Source organism: Saccopteryx bilineata, chromosome 2 (genome assembly GCF_036850765.1).
Source record: "Saccopteryx bilineata isolate mSacBil1 chromosome 2, mSacBil1_pri_phased_curated, whole genome shotgun sequence".
Classification (NCBI taxonomy): Eukaryota; Metazoa; Chordata; class Mammalia; order Chiroptera; family Emballonuridae; genus Saccopteryx; species Saccopteryx bilineata.
Window position 1 is genome coordinate 230,368,337 of NC_089491.1, and position 22,189 is coordinate 230,390,525.

The 22,189-nt window shown below is 43.3% G+C and overlaps 2 protein-coding genes across 2 annotated transcripts in view; both read left to right on the top strand.

Moving 5' to 3' along the window:
* Positions 1–770: 770 nt before the first annotated feature.
* Positions 771–14,891, top strand: EPCIP (exosomal polycystin 1 interacting protein). The gene is made up of 2 exons (XM_066259508.1): positions 771–940; positions 12,446–14,891. The coding sequence occupies exon 2, from the start codon at positions 12,479–12,481 to the stop codon at positions 13,148–13,150; it is 672 nt and encodes a 223-aa protein (XP_066115605.1). The 5' UTR covers positions 771–940; positions 12,446–12,478; the 3' UTR covers positions 13,151–14,891.
* A 6,802-nt stretch (positions 14,892–21,693) lies between these two features.
* Positions 21,694–22,189, top strand: part of PAXBP1 (PAX3 and PAX7 binding protein 1) — a 44,394-nt gene continuing 43,898 nt past the window's right edge. Inside the window, exon 1 of the mRNA XM_066259509.1 lies at positions 21,694–22,162. Coding sequence (XP_066115606.1) covers positions 21,814–22,162 — 349 coding nt within the window. The 5' untranslated portion in view covers positions 21,694–21,813. The remainder of the gene's footprint in view (positions 22,163–22,189) is intronic.

Sequence of the window (22,189 nt, forward strand, 5' to 3'; positions counted from 1 at the left end):
CTCCCTTTAAATATTTCCCACAATCAACCTAAATAATCACCCCTTCCATCTTATAGTGTCCTTGAAGACAAGAACTATGAAATTTATCTGTTATCCCTCGAAACTCCTGGCCCAGGGCATGGGGGTGGTTGCGGGTTTACCAGATGAGTAATAAATAAATGGATTTCCTTAGTGATGCACTCTTTTCTTTCAAGTACTGGATAATCTGCATCTGGATAATTATAAATCAATTGCTCCAGGTTTCCAGTGTTTTTAATTAGCATACCTTCCTTCATCACCACCGTGCATCTGATTTCTCCTATTTTGTGAGCCCTCATTGGTTCATGTGTACGGAGTATTTTTGCATATTTACTTGCTTTGTAGCTTTAAACATTTTTAAAAATGAACTAAAAGAGAAAGAAAGAACCGGACTACATCTTTGGATTTAAAATGAAGTCATTTTCTCTTTGGAACAACCACAATAGGACAATCTTTACCCTAGTTTGGGGCATTTGCCGTAATAGTTCACTGGGCCAAAAAGAGTGGAACAAACCCCGAAAGTAAAAACATCAGAGTCTCTATGCTCTACACTTTCATACATTCAATTTCCTGCTAAAGTAAGATTTCTTCTATTTTTATCAGTCCTTCAAGGTCAGCAGACAGCAGCAGTGTCCTTAGTCCCTTCTGGAAACAGTCCACGTGAGAACCCCCAAAAGAGTGGCCAGTACTCACCAAGACGGGTTCTCTCCTGCCCTGGGCTTAACACTGGTAGGCAGGCAGCTTCCTCTTGGTTGCCATGGAAATGACCAGGGCTGCTGGCCCTCTGGAGACACAAAAGAACAGCAAGTGCGAGACCAGGCATTCCGTCCTGCCTCCAAGATTAAGCGGTTGTCCAGCCAGAGTGAAGGCTCGGCAGGGCCTGAGGGGTGGAGAAGCCAGCCTCCCGTCAGAACTCTGACATGTAAGTCGCTTCTCTGTTCTTTTCTTGAAAGGTATCTCTAGCTGGACAGATTTTAGCAGCTTCAGAATTTCTGCTGTGGGGCAGGAAGTGGCTGTGACAGTTTGAAGAGCCCCTTCTTATAGTACTGACATTTCTTGAATATAATACATGCTTATGGGTGCCTTCCCCACGGACCACTCTTGAGCTTCCAGGCACATGAATTGCTCTTTACTGAGATTCTGCCTTTAAAGGCAATGTTTTCAATACATTAAGCAAAGGATAAAATGATCTTCTCACTAGTCCCTAAATAGATAGGCTCACTTAGGTTAATATTATATAACAGGTATTTCCATGGAATCTGGGCTTCTTCTTCTATTTTAAAAGTCTGGCTATATTTTCCTGCTGGCCTCCCTAGCTAAGTAACAATTCAATCAAAGAGACACATGTCACATCTCTTTCCCTGATTGTGATCTGTCCCAGGAGAGCCCAAGCTCTACGTCAATCAGGTGTCCCTGATTCGACTTCCCCGTGCAGTGGAACACTCCTGCTTATCAGCAGGGCTGGCAGCCTCTTCAAGATTACTCTTGAGGCGGCTATGAGGATGCTACTGTTAAGTGCCACCGGAGGAAAGACACGACCGACACACAAATTAGTTGCAAGAATTACACAGGCAATTTATTACTCACAAATCCTTTTGGCATGCCTGGGTACAGCTTAAGGGGGCCCAATTAGCATGCTCCTCGCGGCTGTCTTTGGTCAGAGCTCAGAGAGGTGTGGAGACAGTCCACATCAACGTTGGAGTCTGGGTGAATACTGCAGCAGGGGGCCCCTCAGCTTTAATACCTTTTCTGGCCAATGCCTTCTAACAGGTGTCAATCTACAGGATTAACACTTCAAACCACCATTTTGGGAGTTCCTCACAGGGAATCCCCTCTATGTCAATCTACTGAAATGTTTTACATCAAACCACTTTTTAAGATGTTCTTATTTATGTCAGTTTACAAAGTTAATGTAAATAACACTAAGCTACTTCTTATCTAGGTATAACTTCACACACATACTAACTGGGCCCTGCTTGTAAGTCAGAGTCCATTTATCACATTACAGAGTTATGGCACTAAGCCACTATATTAATTCTTATTCAAATGGTATAACTTTATTTAATTTTAATTATTATTTTTAATATCATTTTAATTACTTATATATATCTTCTATATTTTTATATATTGAATTACTATAACCTTATATTACTATGTGATCACAGGCAAAGCTAGAGCTCAGAATACTCGCTGATCGTGTTTCTTTGCCCTGTTTTTATCTGATAGTTTTATATTTACTGCTTATTTATACATAACTCATTAGAAAGCACAGGTAGATAAAAGAAACTAAGTTTAGATAATCATTAACATTTGAATAGGTTACTTAACTTTTTTAAACAATGGGCCTTTTATATAAAAGTAAAAAATAACAACAATACTTTTGTAATTCAGTAGTCCTTACACAGTCCGGCATGCATTTCCTTGTTTAATAACCATGTTTTTGAAAAGTATTTTAGCAATAAGTGTGTTGGGGTTTATTGAGAAAGGAAAATATTTCAAAATAATTGCGTATGATTTAAAAGAAAAAAAACCTGTCCTTAAAAACTACGCGAAATATCAGACCTTGTTTGTTTGAACTTTTTTTTAAATGAGGAGTGGGTTTGGAAAGTTTTTTACTTTTGTTTTCAGACCAAATAATGCAATATGTTTGAAAGAAAAAAAATTTTTTAAATTTATTTGACAGATATTAGGTATTTTCTGAAAATAACAGTGTCGATAAAGTATTTATGGTAATGAGTGCTTTTTAATAACTGGCTTACATTTCCCAAATTTCTTCTCCACATCAATATTTTTACTGCTTGAAGCTGGTATGCCATCCGCTTTTAAAATTCAATGTCGGCCCTGGCCGGTTGGCTCAGCGGTAGAGCGTCGGCCTGGCGTGCGGGGCACCCTGGTTCGATTCCCGGCCAGGGCACACGGGAGAAGCACCTATTTGCTTCTCCCCCCTCCCCCCCCTCCTTCCTCTCTGTCTCTCTCTTCCCCTCCCGCAGCCAAGGCTCCATTGGAGCAAAGATGGCCCGGGTGCTGGGGGTGGCTCCTTGGCCTCTGCCCCAGGCGCTAGAATGGCTCTGGTCGCAACAGAGCGACGCCCTGGAGAGGCAGAGCATCGCCCCCTGGTGGGCAGAGCGTCGCCCCCTGGTGGGCGTGCCGGGTGAATCTCGGTCGGGTGCATGTGGGAGTCTGTCTGACTGTCTCTCCCCGTTTCCAGCTTCAGAAAAATACAAAAAAAAAAAAAAATTCAAATGTCAGTGGAGAGAAGAGACAGACCACACAGTTCCATGGCTGTGTGAACAAGGGGGCAGCTGAGCCATGCTGGGGGCTGGAATCCCGGTGATGGAGAGGCTGGAGGGGTTTATAATCATTGGTTCATTAACTCTCACAAGGACATGTGTCAGGTGAAAGGTGCATTAGTGACCTATTCCAGTAAGACTTCCCATTGGCTGACTCTCTGAGGTATAGTCTTTCTCCCCCATTCCGTGTTTATCTTAGAAGTGGCACTCAACTAGTGCTATCCTTACTTTTAAATCTAATTTTAAATATTCCTTTTCTCAAAAAGTGTTTCTGAAACGTTTGTGTATAACAGAACCCACCAGATTCCTTTTGTTTCCTACTCAGCCAGCACGCTGTTCCACATCCACACTTTAGGTTCAAGGTTGCAGAGCCTAGTGCTAGAGCAGGAGGCATGGAACACTGAGCAGGAACATGCCCCAGGGGTGAGAGGGAAAAGCTATGGTTTTCAGCATGACTCTTTTGAGTAAAATTTGGCTGTCTGGGTTCTAATCTTCACTGTTTCCTACTGGCTCTGTGACCTTGAGCAAGTTAACCTCTTTGAGTCCCCATTTTCTGATATGAAAACGGGATCCCAATATCTACCTTTAGGATTATTGCATAGGTTGACTGACGTAAAACATGCAAAGTACTTTGAACCATATAGGGCACACCAAACGCATTCATGAAATGTTATTATTAATCAAAAGGCATGTACACAGGCAGACTCGTTTCACTGTACCTTGCTTTATTGCGCGAGGTGAGCAATTTTTGCAAATTGAAGGCAAGACTCACCACCAGAAAAAAGATGACGACTCGGGGTACTTGCTTTGTTGTGGTGGTCTGAATAACTCGTAATCTCTTTGCTGGAAGTGGGTCTTGCCTTCAGTTTATGAAAATGCAGCATCTGTGAACCCCAATAAAGTGGGGCACAGCAAAACAAGTCAAGCTCCGGGTTCCTGATTTCAGTCAATTTTCAACACATGGGTCTCCTACATTTCTTATCTTGAAAGTGCATTGTCCCTTATCGAGGACCATTTTCTATATTTAGCTAGGTTAGCCTTGGGAACACAGGGTTGAGGGGCAAGCGTCCCAGACGCTTGCGAGTAAGATACTGGGTGACTGAGCAGGAAGCTCAGGGAAGAGTCTGGCGGTAGCTCACAGGTGATACTTCAGTCGGGGGGTAGCCTGCAGTCACCAAAGAGTGGGGTAAACATAGAGAAGAGAGCCAGGCACTGAGCCGGGAGCGTGCAACAGCAAATGGAAGCAATGGAGACGCCAGCTGGGTAAAGAGAGAGGCAGCAGCCATCAGCCAAGACTGCAAAAAAACAGGAGAGTTTGGTGTCCCAAAAGCGCAGCAGAAAGGAAGGAGTGGGCAACTGTGTCAAATGCCAGTGAGGTGTCAAGCAAATGAAAGGAGACCAGGAAATTAACACCCTGCTTCTGCACTTTGGGGGATGGGAGTCGCTGGGAACTCGAGATGTTTTCAGTGCTCTAATGGGAAAGGCAGCATGATAGGAAATGGCTTCAGAGTCTAACATACGCACAAGCCCTGGGCTCTCTGTAAGATCACCACCAACTTATAAAAGCTCCTTGTTAACCTCTCTTATATGGCAGACTGGTGTGGTCCTATGGAGACGCAGGTTTGAAGCCAGCAAGAATTGTGCCTACTACATGCTGCTAACCTACTGAAGTTCTGTGAAGGAGGTGGGATCTGAAGACCATTTAAGAGATGAATATTGTTTCTTAGAAAATGAGAAATAGATTACACAGACACAGGGGTCACCGTAAGCAGCGGGAAGGCATCTCTCACCCAATGGAAGACCACACACACACACACACCCCTCAGGACTTGCTCCCACAATATTCTCCTTTCCAGGTTGTTGTTTTTTTTAATTGATTTTAGTGGGAGAGAAAGGGAGGAAGGGAAGGAGACAGGAACATCAATCTGTTATATGTGCTCTGACTAGGGATCGAACCAGCAACCTCTGCGCTTTAGGATGAAGCTCTAACCAACCGAGCAATCCGTCCAGGGTCCCTTTCCAGTTTTGATAGCATTTTCCATTTGCACCTCTGAAATGTCTGTTCTCCAAGGTCACTAGACCAGAAAGCCAGAATCCTCTCTGTAGCCAAGAGGTCTAAAGACTTCACTGGGAGTCATGCCTAGGCAACGTTTCGTGGGTACCCATTTAGACCAAGTTGTGATGCTCAGATTACCCACAGGAGCTCTGCTGTTCTCACAGAAATAATTTTCAAAGAGGAGTCAATGAGATCAGGAGGGAGGGATTCTTTTAAATAAACTTCTTATTTTAGAATGGTTTTAGACTTACAAAAAATTTGTCAAAATAGCACTGAGAGTTGCCATATGTCCCACACCCAATATTTCCTATTATCAACAACTTATGTGGCTTTGGTGCATTTATCACAATTAACACACCAATATTGATACATTATCATTATTAACTAAATTCCACACTTTATTCAAATGTCCTTAGATTTTATCTAGTACCTTTTTGTTATTGTTCCAGGGTTGCACCCAGCTTCTCACACTACCTTTAGTTGTCATTCCCAGGAGGCATTTAAACATCTTTCAAGAAAGCAACAAGGTTTTAGATTACCTTTGGTTCTGATATTTGTAACTAAAACCATTAAAGGAAAATTTGATTCTTACTTTTCTAAAATCTAATCGTTGAAATAGTTGACTATGGATGAAAGGAAATAACTATTGAGGAAATAGTTCAAGGGACCTTGTGGGACTGTAATCATGTACAACTGTAAGGAAAGCTCTGAATCCCTTGTATTGTTCTGGAAGGAAGTAATTAAAATATTCAAGCCCTAACAGATTTTTTTTTCTCATCTCCTAGCAAAGAAATTTCTCAGACTCATTTTCCTTGGCAACCTCACACTCATAATACTGGTCCAGTAATTTGAGCACAGCTCTCCCTGAATTAGTGTTACAGGGCTGAACACTTAAATGTTAGGTTGTGGGCAACTCTGCAGGAGGGGTCTCTCAACCGAGAGCAATTTGGCAGTGGCTTCTGCTGCTCACACATGCCTCTGAGATCAACACACACTAGCTCTGCTCACCTGTCCTTCGGCCCTGAAAGGGTGTGCAGAGAGGAAGGGCAGTGAACAGGGGCTCCCACTTGGGGTTCACGGTCCCCATTCCAGGTGAGCGTGTTTCTCATTACATTCACAAGAAAGTTCCAAGTCACCTGCAAACCCAGACCAAGCTCGTTGGTAAAGTCACGGGAGATTGAGGATGCCTCATGGGACTTGTGCCAGATGTCTTTCAATGGCTTTCAGGAGACTCACAGGCAAGGCAGAGGATACCGAGCTCAATCTTTCCACCCTCTCAACCCACACACACACGCTCTCACTACGCTTCCTGAGTCACGGCTGGGCCAGATGCTGAAAACCTTGCTAAAAAAGAAGATGAATTTCACTTGCTTATCTGACAACATGATAAGCTCCACAGTTTTAGGAAAGAAAAGCTAAAACAGGAGTGAAGAATTGGTAATGTGCATCTTTGATTTAGTCAAAGGGATTTATTTGGATTGTGTAAATGTTTATGGGCTGCTTCTCTGTGACAGGCACTGAGATAGAGACGGGGGGAACCATGGTCAACAACAAGACAAGGACTTTGTCCCATTAGAAACCTGACTTAAAAACAGCATCCCAATAGAAAGGGGCCCGGCACCCAATAAGCAAGTTAGTGGATGAAATTAACACTCAGTTGAGTTTAATGCTTACAAAGCACAAAATGCCTGCTTCTCAGTTGATTCTTCATTATCTAAACCAGGGGTAGTCAACCTTTTTATACCTACTGCCCACTTTTGTATCTTTGTTAGTAGTAAAATTTTCTAACTGCCCACTGGTTCCACAGTAATGGTGATTTATAAAGTAGGGAAGTAACTTTACTTTATAAAATTTATAAAGCAGAGTTACAGCAAGTTAAAGCATATAATAATAATTACTTACCAAGTACTTTATGTCGGATTTTCGCTAAGTTTGGCAGAATAAATCTTTATAAAACAACTTACTATAGTTAAATCTATCTTTTTATTTATACTTTGGTTGCTCCGCTACCGCCCACCATGAAAGCTGGAATGCCCACTAGTGGGCGGTAGAGACCAGGTTGACTACCACTGATCTAAACTGATAAATATTTGAGCACTTTAATCCATTTCTATTACTAATCTCAAATCAGTAATCCAGTTGATACTTTAGAAGGTGAAGGATTGAGAAGTGCAGATCGGTAGTTACAGAACAATCACGGGGACATAAAGGACAGCACAGTGAGGTCAGTTTTCTGCCTTTCACAAGGTACCACCCTGAACCTCAACAAGAGGGGAAGTGATCTCTATCAACAGAGACTGCACAGAGCGTGACTTCAGAATTAGGTGCTTGTGAGGGCATGGGAAAATTCAGTGGCTCATACCAGGGGTGGGGAGGAGGGTGTGTGCTTCTGTGGAATGTGAAGAAGAAAGAAAAGACAACACTTATCCCAGTAAGAAAACACAGGGGAGAGACCCAAATGAACTCGCAACATTAGAAGCTTTGAAATATCAAACAGCAAGGATACCGCTCCTCTTCTCAACTTCATCTTGCGCAGTGTTTCCCTCTCGCTCACCTACCTCCTGCAGTGTGTTTGTGGAATGGAGCCAAAGGAAAGAAAATGCTAAAACGACTTCTTGAGCAAAGTCTTCTACCTCTGGCCTCCATACAGTGTTTCCGTGGGCATCTTGTCCACATTATACAGAGGAGCCGATATCTCCTGCTGGACCCAAGTGGGAAAGGTGGTGCACAGCCATGGACAAGTGGGAACCAGATCTGAGAACAGGTGACCACTGAACTCTGGAGCCCTCCACACAAGTCTTCCATATTTTCTTTTAATGCTTACAGTCCCTCTAACAAGGGACAAGGTAGAGGTAAGGCTTAAGATGAAAATACAGTACACTTGGGTGACAATGTATTTATTTCCATCTGTACCAAGGTTTATGCTCTGGCCAGATAGCTCAGTTGGTTACAGCATTGCCCTGGAGTACAGAGGTTGCCAGTTCGATCCCTGGTTAGGGCACATATAGGAACAGATGTGCCTGTCTCTCTCCTGCTCTCTCCCTTTGTCTCTTTAACTTCAATAAAATAAACATTAAAAAAACTTTTTTTAAGGTTTAATCAAGTGCTTTTAAACCCTTATATGAAAGTGGGGTTTTTTAGCACCAGGCAGCTGGAAATAGTGGATGAAGGGATGACCAAGGAGCTAAGAGAAAGGCACAGCAAAGGGACCCTGGGAATAAGAAAGGCCCTATACCAACTTCAGGCTCTGGCCCAAACTGGTCTTATTAGCTATGGGTCTGGCAGCCAGTCTATCGAAACCCTCAAGGGGCTCTTGACCCTGAGAACATGAACTGAGTCTTCCTCGAGGCCATCAGAGGACAGAGGAGCTGTCTTCAGAAGTGGGGTCCCAGGCAAGAGTGAAACAACAAATGCTTCCCAGTGCTGCCCATTTGGGATCTCCTGCTTCCTCCACCACCTGCTCCTTCTGAGGCGTTCAGGAGGGCATTATTGGGAAAGAGACTTTTTTTTTCCTCTGGGGGTTGCTTGGTGTGTAGAAGAGAAACTTCAACCCACTGGTGACCATTTGGTCACTAAAAGGGGTGACCTTGTCTGAGAATGAAGCCAACACAGAGGAGAACAGAGACAAGAACTGGACAGACATTCCTAACAACCCACTTTTGAGCACCTGGATCAAGTCGTACCTGACATCCTTTCTTGATTTTTTAAAAAGTATGTGAACCAAGTTTTGTTGTTTGATTTACTCAAGAGAACCTGAACTGTATTTCTGTAACAAGCAGTTAAAAGAGTGTTAGCATACTGACATTGATAAACTGCTTCTTTTTTCATTCATTCCATAAACATTTATTGAGTCCTTGCTGTGTGCTAGGCACCGTGCTGGAAACTGAGAATATAAAGCCAGTTAGAGCTCCTTCCAGGGCTTAGACCCCAGTAGAAGTGACTTGTGAAGCAATAATCACAGTGCTTGCTGTGTGACAATCACTGTAATTAGAATTCATGTGGGGCAGTGGTTGGCAAACTCATTAGTCAACAGAACCAAATATCAACAGTACAACGATTGAAATTTCTTTTGAAAGCCAAATTTTTTAAACTTAAACTATATAGGTAGGTACACTGTTATTAACTTAATTAGGGTACTCCTAAGCTGGCCTTTGCTAAACACTCAATGTGCCAAAGAGCCTCATGTGGCTCACAAGCCGCAGTTTGCTGACCAAGGGTGTGGGGTGTTAAGTCTGCACCTAACTGCCTGGGAATGGAAGATGCCATGACAGGCCTCATGGCGGAGGTAGTATCTGAGTTTGGGAATATTTCTTGAGTGGGAAAAAGGGAAGGGAAATCACCTGTGTAGTTAACCTAGGGTGGCCAAGGTTTGAAAACCCTGAAAGTGGATAGAGAGATTGGCAGACTGGCAGTGGGAGAGAGGAGTGGAGGGCTCCTGTGGGCTGGAACCCTCCGATGCACTCTGACGTGTCACTTTCTCAGCACGCTAGCGTTTGTGTGCTCCGTAGTTGAGGCCTGCCCCCTGCCCTTGCGCACACCCAGGCAGGGAAACAGCAAGGGGCAGGGGCATCATAATGTATCTGCTCATTCCACTTACACTATGCAGAATCTGCCCACCAATGAATAAACACATAGTGAAAGCAGGGCGTCCACAATCCACATCCAACAAACCCCCAGAAAGAAATCTGTGGTAACACTGGAGGAGGAAAGTGTCCACCTGGCATCTCTACAGTGATCCCATCAACTGGTTACCAGGGATATGTGTTCCGCTCTGTTCCCCTTCATGAGGCTTCCTGCATCTGGCCTCCAGCTCTGGCTTTTGGGCTCTCCGATGTCCAGAGAACAGGGCCATCGGTGGTCCAGCCAGAGTCTTGACTGCTGAGAATTTGCTCACAAATTGCTCTGGGACTCCCAGCCTCACTCCCTCCAGGAAATCAATGTCCTTTTCCCTTCTTATCCCCTGCCTTCATCCATGCATGCCTCTGAACAGTGTTAGCCCCCGCAAGAATGAGGCCCTGAGCTGGTAGACAGATCCTCTTCTGTCCCTTCCCTTCAAGACCAATGGTACTGACAACTGCCCTCCCAGGTCTCCGTGGCAGGGTTACTGGGATGTGAAGCCCTAGAAACCTGTGGTGGAATCTGGGACAGGTGATCATCTAAAATTATCTTGTAGTTAATAAATTTTCACTGTTCCTTAGTGGTAATAACCACCACCACACTCTAAGACTTTAACACTGGGAAGCCTCTTGTTCCGGGTGCATTCTGGCTCTCCACATCTCTCAAAGCCTTTCTCTTATTACAAAGTGATCAGTGAATAAACCCTTTAAGGAAATCTCGTGCCAACTTCAGAACACACACAGAACACTAAAAAAGTGCCTTATTCAGTCCTCCAAATGGACTTTAATCTATCTCTCGGCTATGTTCCTATAACCATGTATGTATTCCATAGAGCCTTTCTTGGAGGGCCGGGTTCAGGTCTTGTTTACCTTTGTTTCTTCTGCATGGCCTTGTCGAACAGCCTATGCTGAGGCCTACTGGCTCTTGCCTTTGTCCCCCTCCCCTGCCTTCTGAAGTAGCTCTCAGTCCTCACCTGCAGGCCCTGCCCGTCTGAACTCTGAAGCAAGATCAAGTCCATTAGGACATCAGCTCACCACAAGCTCCTCGTCTGACTCTGGACTGTCTCCCCAGGGTCAGCAAAAGTGATGGCCACCTAAGAAACTCCCAGCAAGCATTTGTTGAATGACTGAATGAATGACACTATGATTGCTCTGAGAACCAATGTCTCACCTTCTGTTCAAATTCTCTTGGCTGAGCTTATTTTCACTCCCCCGCACACGAGCCTGTCCATCCACCTGACTTGGCATTTTCAGCTCTGCCCATTTGAGCTTCTCATTGCCTCGCCACCTCCGGCCTCATTTTACACCCTTAGTGTCCAATGTCTGTCTGGCCTCTTTCCTCCTGTCACCATTCTCTATGAAGACACGTTTAACTTCCCAGACTGACCCTTTTAGTCCCTCCCCAGCCATCCCTAGCTCTGGTCTCTCCTGGTCAGAGGTGTCATCCCAAGTTTCTCGCCATTCCTATGGGCTCTATAAATATAAATGAACTGAATTGTATTGCTTGGTCTCTCTCTTAGTCATCACCTAACTCAGGGGAAATTGGATTACTTTTGCAAAACTGGAATCTGGTGCTTTATTTCATAATGCCTATCTTATTTCAATCCATTAAAGGAGATTGCACATCTATTATCTACCAGGCACTGTAGTGCATTTTCCCCCTAAGTTGGACAACCAAGTTGGTGTTGCTCAACTACATGTGCAGCCCTGTCTTATCCATATCTCAGCACTTACATATTGCTCGGTTTGGAGCCCTGTGGTAAATTATCTGATAATATAAAATCATAAAATTTGCTCTAAGGAAAGAATAGAAAAATCAAGATCATTGTGACGAATGGCAGGGACTAGTCTTTTCATCATCTATCAATACAGTTTAAATTGACTCTAACACTTATATTTCCAGGAGGCCAGGAAAGGCATGAATGGACCTATAAACAGGTTAATGGGATGGGGGCATGTTTGTCTAGTTAGAAATTAAAGTTGACCATTAACTAACTGTTTCACTGGCATTCATGCTATGTTGTCTAACAGGTAGTGCTCAGGCAGCTAAATAAGGAACTGCTTTGTCTGTGGATTCCAGGAAATCAGATACGGAGAGAGTGGAGGGAGTGTGCATGTTTGGGGCAGAGGGGGTGCTGACAGGTACTCAGTACCAGACCTCAGAGGTTTGGAAGGTGTGTACACCCACATATAGGATGTGCTAGGTCTCCTCCCCGGCATCCACTGCCCCGCCCTTGCTGGTGTTATTCTGTCAGCAGGTGTCACAAGGAGTTTTATGCCCCAGATGAGTAGAGTTCAGGGTGTTGGCACCCAGCAAAGAGCATCCCTGCACTTGGGCACCTGGCATCATCTGCTTTTGTTAGAGCTGCAAGAGAGGAGAGTTTACAGCAGGTCATTCAAGGGCTCCTCTCCCATGAGCAGTGCCTTTCTAACCAGTGGTAACCGAGCTACGTATCTCCCTCCAGGTGAGTTCTGATGTGCTGGCTGATGCAGGGACCATGAGCATGCTGGCTCCCACTGGGACAAGAATGGCACCACCTTCCGGACACAGCCTCCTTCTGATCAGCATGCTGGGCATCTTGGCACTCGACCACCTCACACGAGGCCAGAACAGCACACTGATTTTCACCAAGGAAAACATCATTCGAAACTGCAGTTGCCCCATGGACATCCAAGACTGTGACTACAGTCTGGCCAGCCTCCTGTGCAGCTGCAAAACTGCCCTGCTTTGGGCCTCAGAGCCCCTCAGCTATAGTGGCCATCTGACGGTCTGGTTCACGGATGCCTCTGCACTGGGCCTCCTGCTGAACTTCACGCTGGTCCAGGACCTGAAGCTTTCCCTGTGCAGTGCGAACACCCTTCCCACTGCATACCTGGCCATCTGTGGTCTGAAGAGACTTCGCATCAACACCGAGGCCAAGCACCCTGTGCCAGAGCAGAGCTTACTCATCCACAGTGAACCCAGGGAGAAGCCTATGTGGCACACAGGCTGGCAGTCATGTACTTATGTCTCGTTCTTAGATATGGCCCTGTTCAACAGGGAGTCGTCCCTAAGATCCTATAGTATTGAAAATGTTGCCAACATTGCCAACAACTTCCCCTCCTTTTCTGACTTGAAAACCTTCCCAATTCTGAGCAACAAAAGCTACGTTGTCACATTCATTTACTAATACTGTCAGTATGCCTAACCACTGGAGACTTTGACCCACTATGGATAATTTGAAGAAGGGACCTGGGAATAAGTTCATGGGTGTCTCTGCCCACAGCTCCCCTCTCCCCAGAACCCCTTACAGCAGAGCCACACATACGGGTCACCAGCCTTCTTTGCCATATTCCCTGCCCAACCATGGGAGCTGTTTTGGAAAAAAAAAAAAAAATAGAAAGAAACCAAAACCCAACTTGGTTTGGCCCAGAAACATCTCTTGAGGGCCAGCTAGAGGCTAGGTCCCTTTTCTTGGGGGTCTGTAAAGTCATGTTAGACCAGAAATAGAACAAGCCAGTCACACCAGGGGCTATTTAGTGGAGCTCAGCGTAGGGGGTGACCTCCAAAAGGGTATCGTCCTTCAAAATACTGCCTTACTGGTGTTCTGCAGTATTTTGTGACAGGGCCTGAGATTTTTCTCCTAAGTAGAGAGCAATAGATTTCAAAGGCGTCAAGGTTGTGGGCTCCGCATGAATGATGAGGTTCTCTTAGACAGATATTTTCCAAGTACCTTGAAAAATATGTGCTAAGAACAGATGCATTGAGAAAGGAGAATTTTGTGAGGGTGTTTGTGTAGGGGTGAGGCCTGGGTAGGGTGGGAACTCAGGACCAAATGAGGGCACCAGGGTTTCAAAGAGGGGAATAGAAGTGAAAGTTGGGGGGCACAAAACCAATTGCATATACCTCCAAATTTGCCTGGACCCTGGGAAAGATTCCCTCTCTTTCATGTCCTGCTCTTTCTTTGCCTCCTTCTGTTGTTGTCCCCACTGCCACTTCCATTTCTCCTCTCCTTTCCCCATCTCACTCCTCCTGCTCCAGAACCAGAACTAAGAGTAACCACCATTAGAACCATGTTTAACTACACTAGGAGCAAGCCTGGGAACCTAGCAATCACAACATCATTCCCATGGATAAAATGCTCACATGACCAATAGATAATTAAAAGAACTTGAAGGGCTCAGTCCATTTGGAAGTTTAAGACTGGAACGTTAAGACAGATTGTATGACACGGTTAACACAAAATGATTTTATGTGTACTGATATAAGAAACCAAGGCAACATTTTTCAAATTAAACTGACTCATCATTGTGGAAAGAAAATTTTTCCTCACAGAGACCCAACTATTAGAGTGGAATGAATAAAAAGAATGCATGCTGCTTGACGAGGCAATGGCACAGTGGAAAGAGCATCAGCCTGGGACGCTGAAGACCCAGGTTCAAAACCCCAAGGTCGCTGGCTTGAGCAAGACGCCACTGGCTCAGCTAGAGCCCCCTGATCAAGCATATGAGAAAGCAATCAATGAACAACTAAGGTGCTGCAACAAAGAACTGATGCTTCCCATCTCTTTCCCTTTCTCTCTCTCTCTCTCTCGATTGCAAACAACAACGAAAAAGAATGCATGCTAATTATAGTAGAAAGGTCTAAACTCAGAGTGCAAAGAAATAAAACTTATTGCATTCCTTATGCCATAATCATAAGAAATAATTTTCTTATGAAATAAGATAATGTCTTGGGATGATGACTTTAGATCCCATTTATCATATTTTTCTCTTAATCTTAATATAGTGTAACTGGAATAACCTGAAATGTCTATATTTGCTTAATTGGAGGGGGAATTGCCCAGCGAGGTTAATTAGCTTGAGTCCATAATGCCACTTTTTAAATTAGGCCACAACTAAGACCAAAATATGAATTTTAATAGAAAAACACAATGAGAGGTAAGAGTAAAGTCACAGAAAAAAGATAAAGAAGGAAAGAACAAAGAACAGCAAGAAGGATATAAGTGTAGAAAATTAATGATAAATATATTTACTGTCAATAGTTACTGGAAATGTAAAAAATTGAATTTCAATGGACTTTGACTAATAAAATATAAAATTAAATGATGTCAGAAATTCTGAACATCTTAATGTGCATATCTTCTTCCATTTAGTGGCTTTTAATAGTTTCAAAGTCCTTTCACATATGATCTAAATTCTAAGTGATTCTCATAAGAAATAATTGTGGGTCAATGGGACTTGAATCAATAGCAGAGGGAAGTTAATGCAGTGACACACTGAGGTTGCCAGATTTCTGGACCGAAAACGTGGTCAGCTTGTCCTGACAAGATAAAGAGAGAACTGAGAACATCCAGAGCACACACTTGCTGGGGACGGCATTTGGTGCTCAGCTGGGGGAATCATCAGGGAGTCACAAAGATGGTGGCAAACTGAAGGGGCCACAGTAGCTCAGCTCTGGCTTAGTGTTGCCAGTGGAGAACACAACGGGGCCAGATTCAATCCTTCAAGGAATTAAGAATTCAGGTTTTTATGTGAAATCTCAAAGTCTGTAAAAGGTAGCCCACTATTCTGCTTTTTTGTTTGCTTCTGGCTCTCAATAACACTGTGTGGGTCAAACCAACCACATCAGAGGTCCCCATTAAGCTTGGGACTAGCTGTTTGTCACCCTTGATTTGTAGTATGCTGGTAAAAGTTTAACCCCAGCTCTCCAATTAGTTTTTAAGGAATTTGAAGCTCGATTTGATTATTTCCTCTGTAATCTTATTATAATGTTACTGTGTATTGATTGTACAACTTTGCAGCCCTCTAGAGAAACTAAGTAACAGAGAAAAAGGAAACATTCTCCTTTTGTACCCAGAAGAGGTACTTATAACTTTGTTGTCTTAAGTACCTCTTCTAGTATAGAGGACAAACAATAATGTATGATATTGAGCTAAGAGAGAGAAGTGATTCCTTTCAGAAAGGATACATTACTATTTTTGCTTTTACATTGGTTGTAGACTTCTTAGAGGTTGTCAAAAAGTGTCCATAGTGTATGTAATATATCACATTGATACCATGATTATGAATTACATTCTTTCACACAGTAACACTAGATGTAAAAAAAACTGAACTGAATAAAAATGATTTCAACTTTTTATTTTACATGAAATATTCTGAGAAAAGTTTACTAAAGGAGACATCCTGGAATTAAGTAAATTAAGTAAATTAAGATAATTATAATTATCTTAATTATAATCATCCCAAAGGAAAATGTTTTGCCTCAATCCCAAAAATCTTTACACATTTACTGATAAGTATCTATAAATGGCCATTGGCATACAGGAAAAAAAACGAATCGAATTGAAATGACTATCATTTTATATCTGCAGTTCTTAAGATGTAGCATCTTATTGGTTTCTTCTTAATATTAACTGCAGTTTTTGTTTATTCACTTATCTGTATCCAGAACTTGACTACAGGTTTAGGAGAAAGAACACATGCCTGTTCACTACTGGATTTCTGCTGCCTAGAACATAGTAGATGCTCAATAAATTTTGTTGAATAAATGGATGATAATAGAATTATCTAGTCTAAATAAGAGGTATATTTTTAAAAATACTGAATAAGCTCAATATTTCTATTTGAAGAAATAAAATACTGTTTACTTTTATTATTATACTCCAAATTTGGGTGAAGAGAAATTTCCCTTTCTTTTTGTTGAAGAAACTGTCATTTCAGGAAAGGAAGGAATAGTTATTACAGTTAAATTGTCGATATATTCATAAACATTAAGTAGCTCTCCACCAGGGCTACTGATGTGACAAAAAAAAATTAACTTTTAAAACCCAGAATTAAAAAAACCCTGCATTTAATTAATAACAACAGTTTGATAGAAAAGATAATCTTACTGAATTAGATATAGTGGCTAAATTTCAACAGAGTTTGAAAGGATTTAGAAGTTTTCTAACATTTTTAATGGGAACCATTCACATGCTCTGGAAAAAAGTACTTGTCATTACTTGAAATAATTATTTACTTGCAAGATAAAGAGTTTTTTGCACTTTTACCCACTGCTGAAATGTCAGGGAGCATAGTTGTATCGATATCTTTAAAAAAAGAAAGAAGAGCCTGATCTGTGGTGGTGCAGTGGATAAAGTGTTGATCTGGAACACTGAGGTTGCTGGTTTGAAACCCTGGGCTTGCTTGGTCAAAGCACATATGGGAGTTGATGCTTCCTGCTCCTCCTTCTCTCTCTCCCTTTCTCTTTCTCTCCTCTCTCTAAAATTAATTTTTAAAAAAGAAAAAGAAAGAAAAGGAAGAAAAGCTACTTTTTGAACAAAAGCTATAGCTGAAGTTATTAACTAGTAAATTTTTTAAAAACAGTTGTATAATTTACACAGATGAAATTAACATTACTACAAAATCAAAATAACTCTTGGTTATTCTGTTAGAATTCTTTGGTAAAAAAAAAAAAAAAAGAATTCTTTGGTCCTACCGTTCTTTGGTTTTAACTAGTGGAAACAACCTTGAACTACTTTAAGCAAACACACACAACAACAATGAAGCATTACCAGTAACAAAACAGAAATGTATTCTAAGGATCCTCAGGTACTCTGCCCCAACAGAAGCACAGTCCTGCTTCAGGAAGAGCTGTGAGAAAGAACAGGAAGGCAGGACGACCCCACACGCCATTCTCTCTGTCCTATCTGCTTCATCCTTTTCTCTTGCTACACAGAACTGTTTTTTCGGCTACTGGACTGACATGGTAATTTATGGCTTTCCTTCTGCCTTCTTTTTTGTTTTTTTGTTTTGTTTTGTTTTGTTTTTTGTATTTTTCTGAAGCTAGAAACCGGGAGAGACAGTCAGACAGACTCCCCCATGCGCCCGACCGGGATCCACCTGGCACGCCCACCAGGGGGCGGCGCTCTGCCCACCAGGGTGCGATGCTCTGCCTCTCCGGGGCGTCACTCTGTTGCGACCAGAACCATTCTAGCGCCTGGGGCAGAGGCCAAGGAGCCATCCCCAGCGCCTGGGCCATCTTTGCTCCAATGGAGCCTCGGCTGCGGGAGGGGAAGAGAGAGACAGAGACGAAGGAGAGGGGAAGGGGTGGAGAGGCAGATGGGTGCTTCTCCTGTGTGCCCTGGCCGGGAATCGAACCCGGGACTTCTGCACGCCAGGCCGGCGCTCTACCACTGAGCCAGCCGGCTAGGGCCTCTTCTGCTTTTGAGTTCATTGCAATTCCAGCCACAAGCAGGGACTCACTCTTTGTTTCAAGTGCAAAATCTTGGGAGAACCTGATTGGCCCACCTTAGATCAGGTGCTCATCTTTTGCCCTATCTGGGCATGTAACTAGACAACCGGCCTTCTTCTCACTACAGGAGTCAGTTCCCACAGGTAGAGGTGGGAAGGATCTATAACTACTTGAAAAACTAATCTACTGAGTAATTTGTAACAAATGTATTGCAATCTTGTTTTGGGAATAAAGGGATGCAAGCTGTAGAAAATGTTACTTTATATCAACATAGGGTAAAGTGTCTATTATTAATTAAACACAGATATTGTTCAGCATCATTCATGTCAACAAATATTTATTGCCTACTGTGTGCCAAGCCCTATTGCAAATACTGTGAAAACAGCAGTCAACGAAACATAAAATCTCTCTCTCCATGAAACTTATATTTTACCTTAAGTTAATGCAGAACTGCCTTCAGCAAGACAAAGTTTAAATTTTTAAATGTATTCAGCTTTTTTCCAGAATAGAATTATTGTTATAGTTTTATAAAGAAAAATTCCTAGATCAGAGAATCCTAGACTATCAGATTCCACCTGCGAAATAACATTTTTAGATACAATAAGAAATGGAAATGGGCAAAGAAAAAAAAAAAGGTGCATCTATTAATAAATAAATAAATAAAATGGGCAAATTAAAAAAAAGTGCATCTATTAAAAATAAAAAAAGAAATAGGGGAACTCAGAGGTTTCACCACTTTTTAGTTTGCCAAATAAGGGCATGAGAACAAACAAGCACACTATCATCATTATTTTACAGAAGGAAAGAGATTTTAGTATCTTAACATGGAAAGAGAAAGACAATCTCAGAATAAAGGACTATTTTTCTCCCAAGTAAGGACATCTGGCTATGTTACATGGACAGACTGTCCTTATGCTTCTCATGTGGCAGCTGACAAGGGAAAAGTTTTCACGGGTTCACAGACCCGCATTTGGTAACCACCACCAGCCAGAGTACAGTCTAACACTGAATCAGCAAAACAAAACAAAATTGACTTGCCTATTTGGTCTGAATGTATGGGTCAATTATTCTACGTAAAATCACAATTTGGTGAAAAAAAATCAGAAATATTGCTTGGAAAAATGATTCTAAAGAAAACCTGAACTCACTTGATTCAAACAAAATGGTTGATGTAACAGTACTCTGTAAGCCATTTTTGTCTTCCCAGAATATTAAAGTCACCTCAATCTTAAATGGTGATGACACTATGTTCAATAAACAAAGCTTAATACTTAATAAACACAGTTTAATACTTAACACATAGAACCACTTTATAAAATAATTTCTGATAATATACTACTGACAGGCAAATAAAGCAGCTATTCAGTTTCAGAAATTTAATTTCCACAAGATCTATAACCTCAGAAGGACCTTTGACTTGCTTGGGCAGCAAGATAATTTTTAAGCATTTGACTTTGCCCTTTAATTATTGAATAGGTAGACTGTCAAAGTTACAAATACATTTGTTGTCTTTTAATATCTTGGCTCACCTTAAAATGCAAGTGTTCTCCCCTCTATCCATATTAAGTCAACATGTTTACAGTGGAATACCTTTTAGGCCAAGGTATTAACATATTCTGCTCTAGACCTTATCTTTGTTACCTCTATGGTATTCATGTTACTCCTAATCTGTCTCTTGGCTCAGATGTCTGGAGACTGACCAGGCACAATTTGAATCTTTTGTGATGGGGACTGGAGTTCAATTTCACCAATGAAACACTGTTGGAATCAGAACCTAAATCAATGCTGAACAGCCAGAACATAAGAACTTAGAGTAATTTAAATAAAATGGAAACCAGATTTTATTTACTTCTCCTATTAACTGGAATAAAATGTTACAGAGTATGCTCTCAGCCGAGGTCAGCAATTTTCAACCTTTCTCATCTCATAAACTAATTACTAAAAATCTGTGGCACACCAAATAAAATGTATTTTTTTGCCAACCTAAGAAAAAAATAGGTATAATTTTGATTTGTTCACAGTAGAGGGTTATTGTTGTGTTGGCTGTCATCGTTTTTTTATTTGGCATTTTAAGGTAGAAGAGGTCAGTGCCCCTGGCTAAAATAGTCAGGTATTGCATGTTTTAAAAATTCTTGTGGCGTACCCATTGCAAATTGCTGACCAGGGTCATCCTTCTATTTTCCAAAAGTGAGTCCTGATGGGCAGATCTCAAATCCAATCAAAGAAAACCAGAGAAAAGAGGCAGATGTATATGTGGGCTTACGGTCATCCACATCAATTTGGAATGTAAAGCAGAAGTGAAATGTTGACAGGATAGTGTAGGCAAAAAGGCATTCGCCTATTTGCTGGTAGCAGTACATATCGGAACAGCTTCTGTAATGAACAATTGAGAATTAGCGAAATTACAGATGCACCCATTGGAGCTAGCAATTCCAAATCTACTTCACCATTCAGATGTGACTTTATTTTTTAAGCTTTATTCTAGCATTGCTTATCATACCAAGGCTGGAAATAACATTAACATCAATCTTTAAGGTATGGATTACATAAATGATGGTACATTCCCCACAATGGATCACTATACAACTGTGTAAAAGAGGAGACAACACTGTGTGTAGGCATGAACCGATCTCCCACTTATGTTAGTCAAAAAACGCACTGCTTCTTTCTATACTGTGTAAGAAAGGCAACTAAAAAATAAACCATCGGGTTTTATTTCACTTTCTGAATGCCCTTTGTTAACTTCTGGGTTTTGACACAGGAAATAAATTCATGTGTGCGCGCACATGCAAAGGAAAAGGCCCAAGTGTGGCGATGCCACAGGAAAGCCTGCGAGTTCAATCTCAGGGTCCAGTCCCCGTTCCGGCCTCTCCAGTTAGGGCTGTCACCTCTGGGATGCAAGTCCGGAAGGTATCATAACCATCCGCACCCCCAAGTCGACTTTCCTTACGTTTCTGAAATTGGCTGTTTCCACTCCTCGCAAACCTAGCATTCTTCCGCAAGCACTAACGCACTTTGTTTTCATTGTGATGGAAAGGAGGGGGCTCAAACTCTACGGCGGCTAACATTTACTCCAAGTGAAATGCAATGGTTCTGAATGCGCTCCGTTGCGACCATGGCCATAGGACAGCCGATTCACAGTCCCGGGAGCACCTACCCTGCGGACCAATTTCCTTCGCCCCGCCCCGCCCTCCTTTGGTTCCTTCCCGGTCCCGCCCCTCCTCCTGTCGCTCCCGCGCTCGGCCGGACGTCAGCTATCAGGGCCGCTGGTCGAAAGTGTGGAGGATGTGCTGCATCACCTTAGCCGGAGCTCACTACGTCCTGAGGTCTCTATGATCCTCTTTGTGACCCGTCGAATAGCACGCGAATCCCGGAGTTCCGTGCCAATAGTCCTCCATGCCGACAGAGGACAGTGCAGGGAGCTAACATTCTCGCGAGAGGCGCTGCGCTCTCTGCTAGTGAGGGCATGCGCGCATGCGCGCTCAAGGGTGCGCGGTAGCGCCAGGGCAGACAGCACCGGGTTAGGGCTCCCAGTAGTGCGCGTGCGTCCTTGCGAGCTCGGCGCTGCCGGGGCCGCCGTGCGGGAGCGGGTGGTAGATCGCCGTGCGGGCCGAGGGAATGTTCCGAAAGGCCAGGCGAGTGAACGTGCGCAAGCGGAATGACTCGGAGGAGGAGGAGCGAGAGCGCGATGAGGAGCAGGAGCCGCCGCCGTTGCTGCCGCCTCCAGGCACTGGCGAAGAGCCGGGCCCAGGCGGCGGCGGCAGCGACAGGGCCCCCGGGGGGGAGGCGCTACAGGGCCCGGGGCCGCCGCTGCCGTCTGCGCTGACCCCGGGGCCCGGGGCGGAGGCCGGGGGCTGCTTCCCGGGCGGCACAGAACCCGGCAACGGGCTGAAGCCGCGCAAGAGGCCGCGCGAGAACAAAGAGGTGCCTCGGGCCAGCCTGCTGAGCTTCCAGGACGAGGAAGAAGGTAACCGCCGCGCTTGGGCCCGATCCC